At 40.2% G+C, this 6,000-nt stretch overlaps 1 protein-coding gene across 4 annotated transcripts in view; it reads left to right on the forward strand.

The window, feature by feature from the left end:
* Positions 1 to 5,356, forward strand: part of LOC148037195 (uncharacterized) — a 52,978-nt gene extending 47,622 nt beyond the window's left edge. Inside the window, exons 9-14 of one of the 4 annotated variants that reach the window (XM_087676115.1) lie at positions 1,659 to 1,727; positions 1,811 to 1,860; positions 1,942 to 2,023; positions 2,760 to 2,854; positions 4,323 to 4,446; positions 4,646 to 5,356. In XM_087676115.1, the coding sequence (XP_087532241.1) occupies positions 1,659 to 1,727; positions 1,811 to 1,860; positions 1,942 to 2,023; positions 2,760 to 2,854; positions 4,323 to 4,422 (396 nt within the window). In that variant the 3' untranslated portion in view covers positions 4,423 to 4,446; positions 4,646 to 5,356. Of the gene's footprint in view, positions 1 to 1,658; positions 1,728 to 1,810; positions 1,861 to 1,941; positions 2,024 to 2,759; positions 2,855 to 4,322; positions 4,447 to 4,645 lie in introns of those variants that run through there. The other 3 variants (XM_087676118.1, XM_087676117.1, XM_087676116.1) reach the window with 3 other exon arrangements.
* Positions 5,357 to 6,000: the final 644 nt, after the last annotated feature.

The following is a 6,000-nucleotide window of genomic DNA, read 5'->3' on the forward strand; positions in this document are numbered from 1 at the left end:
GGTTATTGAATTGGCCACAAAAAGATTTGCAGCGTGACAAGTTCAATTGGATGGTTAGGTTGGGGTTGAAGACAGTCAGTGATGGTGTTATTCCTGGGCAGGCCCGTCTTTATTCCTTTAGGTGTATTCGTCAGTACTTTTGGGTGCCGCGTGGATACAGGGACATTTGGTCGCCTATACATGACAGTCTTTACAGGTTTTTTCCTTTGCCTATATTATAGCCATTGGATCCTTGGCGTGATTGGATGTTTGTGCTTCTTGATGATTTTGGGAAAAGGTCAGCTAATCAGATATATCATCAGATGGTGGAAGCTAAGAAATGGGTCATGGGGAAAGTGAATAGATTATGGCATCATAAGGACAGTAATAAGAAGTGGCGGGAAAGATTTATCCAGCTTTGGAAGTCTAAGGTCCCGTATTAGGGAAAAGTGTTCATGTGGCGGCTGCTCATTGGGGGGCTTCCTACGGGTGAAGTGCTCCGCGCCCGAAAGATCTCTGCTGGGCATTGTGTTTTCTGCACTACGTGTGATGAGACATTGCTTCACCTCTCTGTCTCCTGCCCTGTTGCACGACAGATCTGGAATTTCGTTTCCTGTGTGTGGTTTTCAGTGACTCAGCACCACCTATCAGTTTGTTTGTGGATTATGGGAGATATGTCCTCTATGCCCTCTTTAAGTTCAGATTGTTCCTACCTATTTCATTTCCTCAGATGGACAACCCTGTGGTATATATGGCGTACTCGCAATGCCTTTATTTTTGATTCAGCATGGGGCATCCATGGGCATGTGGCCAGTGTGCGAGGAATAGTCTTATGGCAAATCTCCTCTATGATGTCAGCGGACCTGGTTCTTCCGGATATTGCTGCTCCCTGGATGGCGATTGTTTGCTTCACTCCAACTTCTCCTGTGTGATCTGATAGTACTGTTCATGTAATAGGTTGTTCTGTGAGAGTGAGTGTGTGTGTGTGTGAGAGAGAGAGAGTGTCTCGGATGACCTGATGGTCTGATGTAACAGAAAGTAAGAGATACACAGTGAAAATGCTGACCTGATGGTCTGATGTAAATATTTACTACTTAATTCAATTATCTTCACGAAAAGAGAGAGAGAGAGAGAGAGATCAGCAGAAGGGGTTGTTATTTGGCAATGTGGCTGCTCCATGGTCAGAGATTATTCGCATGGCTTCAATCACTAATGCGCGATAGTGTGGTACACCGATAGTGTTCAAGTGCTTCAACAAGTTTTCTCTTTCTTGGTTTCACATATTGACCTTGTTTGGGTTGGGTTGTTCCCATTGGTGAATATGGCTTTTGCATGCTGGCCAGACACCTGTTGTGCTGGTGATATTGCCATTTCCATTGCCTGTAACAATGCAGCAAAATCCACTTTCATATTTCTTGTTTAGAGCACCTAGCAGTAATGTGTGCAGTAATTATGTGATTCACTCATGTAAGTCTGGGCAAGTTTATAGGGGATTAATTGAGATGCTTACATGCTGTGAGGGGTGTGTAGTCATCACCATATTGACAATGTGAATTGTTGATAAGGTATCACTGATATTGATCACATTGGCTATATTTTCCAACATTGATGAAGTGTTCTGAACGTAAACATTCAGTATTGGTTGAATTGTTGAAAGGATGGGCTTTGGTGTTGTACAGGTTGGTGATTTTGGACTGTCAAGGATGAAACATGCAACTTATCTTACTTCAAAGTCTGGAAAGGGCACAGTACGTGAAGACAGTAACCCTCTTTCCTTTCCGATATTTCAGTTTGAAGCATTCATAAAGCTGACTATAACTTTGTATTTCAGCCTCAATGGATGGCCCCTGAAGTTCTTCGAAACGAGCCATCTAATGAAAAGTAAGTTAGCAAGGGTAGTCATAGACATCTTCTTCTCTGATGTTAGACACAAATGATGTACTAGCGGTGCTTCTTATGCAGGTCGGATGTCTACAGTTTTGGGGTCATCCTATGGGAACTGGCAACAGAACGGATTCCATGGGAAGGCCTGAATGCCATGCAGGTTTTATCCTTGTAACTGCTGCTTGAACTCTATATGTTTAAGCCACCGAAGCTTACAAAACTGTGTCAAGAAATGATCATGTCCAGCTTCTTGCTTACATGTCCTTGCATAGTGCATGTATCTGATTGACGTAGTTTCATTGTGCGATCATAAAGCATAGGTTTTACCTTCAAAATGTGAAAACATATTGATGGAGAAATATATTGAGGCCAATCTAGTTGAAATGTCTGCAAAACTATGGAAGACTAGCTGTGATTTCTGAGGTTTGGCTGTATGTTTCTGAGTGTTGCCGATATGTTTTGCACTTTGTTTTGGCTCTATGGACGATTTTCTTGATTTCTCATTTGACTCTTTTGAGATGGATTTAGACCTTTGCGTGGGATTTTGACATGCATTTGAAGTATCTGTGTCAGAAAATTTTGTTTTGCACTTGACAATACAATGCAAAAACTTCAATGTTTCATGTCCAGGAAAAGGCTTGCACTGTCTTTGTTTTGGAATGGTACCACCACTTGTGTTCTCCAGTAGGTTACAAATAGTCTACTGAAGATTCTAAGTAGTTTGTAGACTGACGGCAGTGTGTTGGTCTGCTAGTTCCACCCCCGTGCACCTTCTGTATCTTTATCTGCAGCTACAGAAAAGGGGAATAACAGAAAGATCTTGTAAACTTGCGGACTATGTTAATGCAGAACTACTGGTGTATACTGATATTTAATGCACTGCATTGGCATCTTAGGTGGTTGGAGTTGTCGGGTTTATGGATCATAGACTTGAAATTCCTGCTGGGTTGGATCCCAAGTTGGTGGCAATCATGCAGGATTGTTGGCAAAGGTCAGACGTACACATCAATTTCAGTTTTCTGTCAATGCTGAGGATTTTCATTCTTGCTTTAATTGGGGACATGAGTGGTTGGACTCGATGATTCTATGTTGTAGCTTATTTGACAAAGATGGTCAGATTAATGATCCATTTATTTGAAATTTTTGCATTGTAGAGTTGCCATCATCATTCTTGGCTTCTCGCTTGGGCTACATAGTCCTGGTTGTGCAAGTCATTTTCTACTTGTAGTCATTCTAGTGTGAATGTTCTAACACATAGGCAGTTTCATTCTCATAATGGGGAGGGTTCTGTATGTGACAGCCTCTTAGGTGGTGCGATTTTGTACCTCAGAGACAGCCTGTAATTTCATTCACTCTTCTTTGAAACTGATACAAGCTGATGTAGAATGACCATAAGCTATTCTAAAGGTCATGTTAGGTAACTATACATGTCTTGAGCTGCAGATAAATTTCGCATCATAAATTGTGATTTTTGAGCAAGCTTGGTGAGGTGTCCCTTAGTAGACTTTTCTGTCTGCCTTTTGCATGATGCCCAAGCCATACCTTTCTTCAATGCCATTTAATTTTAGTATCTTTATTGGACATTCCTCTTGTTAGGGCATATTAAGAAACACCAACTTAAGCCAAATTTATTAATTAAGAATGACAAAATTAGTGGCCAAATTTATTCATTAAACTCCACCCCAAAAATGGTCAAATTAAATTTAATCCTAAAAACCTGACTTCTGGGTAGGACAAATGCCTTAAATCTCAGTGCTTAAATTTATTGACTAAAATCAGCCCCAAGCATGGTCAAATTAAGTTCAATCCAAAAATCTCAAGAGTTTTGGGTGGGACAAAGGCCTTTGAAAGTCCCTTAATATGGGGACCAAGGGAGAGGCCACTTTATCCCACTAACACTAGGTCTTCATCACCCATCAGTGCCATCCTACTGCTGCCATATCCTCCACTTGTTCAGAGGATGAGCACTGCTCCAAGCATAGCCCTTACAGCCCAATGAAGATCTTTGAGGCTGGGTACTACTGGTGCTGCCTCAAACACAGACCTTGCTGCCTCAGTGGTAATCTCTGCAGCTACATGCTGTTGCTTTGCCGTAAAACACAGCTATTGATTTGTTGTTTGATTGCTCCAGATGACATCCATCATTGCACTAGCCCTGTGCAGCCAGTTATGCAGCAATCTGCTTCAGATGCATAGTCTCTATTGCCACCGAATATAGATAGAGTTTGCTGCCTTTGGACTGCCTACCATAACCAAATACAGATTTTGTTCTTGAATCTTCACTCATGATAGGCTTCTCAAGAACCCTTAAATTAGAGACTAAGGACATCAGGAGTAAGCCAACTCATGGCATTGTTACTGACCATTCACCCACTACATATGTATATTTGTACGAGCAACATCTTATATTGTTCAAAGAGGCTATATTTACACTCTTTGTGTGCACGTCTGATTTGCAGTGATCCTGCTTTACGCCCTTCCTTTGAAGAGATACTAGAAAGGATGAGAGACATGACAAAACAAGTCCGCAGTTCTACACCTACCTCAAGATCTACATAGCCAACAATGAAGTGAGATATAAAGGTACTGCAGTCTTGGTTTTATACACGGCATGCAAGCTGAATCATTCCATAATGACTCTATTTTATCATGATTGAAGCTATCTAACCAACCCTTATATTTTACAGTGTCCATTCAGTGCATATTACTATGTTAAACATGATTTACCAGACCTCTCTTATCATGTAAAATCTAATGGGTTGAGTTTTGTTTTATGTGGCAGACATTTCCTAGAATTTATGTTTGGAACCTGCAGAGATTTATAATGTTTGACATTTCATGAGACTCCCAAAGATCCATGGAAAACACCAAATGGTGTAGTGCAAGAGTCTTTGGTGCCAGGATGTAATGCTGAGGGTGCACCATCTAGTGAATGGTCACTACATGGAGTCATCTGCCTGCACCCTGATGGTTGAAGCTGGCTTCATTGTGGTTGTAAACATAGTGCTGGGAAAATGCTTTTAATGGAGACACTGGACCTGCTCTGAATCGCAGACAAGCTACATGCTTATAGGTTGTGCAGTTTGGCTGGTCTCCACATGTTGGTGCTACCTAACATTAATCTGTTGTTTGGTTCTTGACTTATAATGAATATTGGAGTTGAGCAAGGGATATAGGATTGTGTGTGTGAAGTTTGCAGAATTGTCTGAGTTGCATGAAAGAAACAATGGATCCGTTGGATAGAATTTGAGTAAGCACTATGTTGAGCTGTCTATTGTTCTCTTTATTTTTGTTTGTGGCAAGCTATACTCCATGAGACAGTCCCAATGGACCAATTCACTTGTAGCACTGGCATTTTGTAAATATATGTACATTGGTATGGGGAAAATGTTTTAGCGAGCTTGCTTGGACAAATAAAAAAAATTAGTAGGGTTTGCACCAAGGTCTATATCTATCAAGAATACAATTGGAAGGTATTGATCTATGTGAGTAACATGAAAGCATCTTGATCCCAAAGTTATCCTTAGCTTTTGCAAAGGCAAAATGTATTTTGGTCTTGGTTAATCATCACGATATGATTGTGTAACACTTTTTTTTGGGTGTACTTTTACTACGCTCGAAAAAGAAATTAGGTATTATTTCATAATCTTATATTCTCGATACACATAAGAATAGTACTATATCATTTCAATGGCAATGCATGTTCCATCTTGATTTTAGAATGTCTTGAGGGAAACTTAGATATGAGCACCTCGCAATCACAAATCTTGGGTACACATTGAACAAAATAGAATGCACCAAAGGAACATGATTGCACAACATTCTATAATGGTCGATATGGCTCTTAATGCATGTGAGTGTTCTACCCAAAGACAAGAAAACACAAGTAGAGTGTCTTTAATCTTTTGGTAAATATATAAAAAAATCACTTTTAATATTTTTATAAAAAATCATAATGAGAGAGAGTGCCTATAGCAAAGACGAGATGCTTGTGCTTGCAATTACATAAAAGAAGTTACACCACAAATTGGTTTATTACATTACAATTTTGTGGTACAAAAAGTGGAAGTGAGGGATCACAAAGTTTCCAACACAGTAGCCCAACTATGTGGTCAGCTACGTATGGAACATAGAAGG

This window comes from Lygodium microphyllum, chromosome 4, assembly GCF_053477565.2.
Source record: "Lygodium microphyllum isolate KBCC chromosome 4, Lygodium_microphyllum_v1.1.10, whole genome shotgun sequence".
In the NCBI taxonomy this organism is placed as follows: Eukaryota; Viridiplantae; Streptophyta; class Polypodiopsida; order Schizaeales; family Lygodiaceae; genus Lygodium; species Lygodium microphyllum.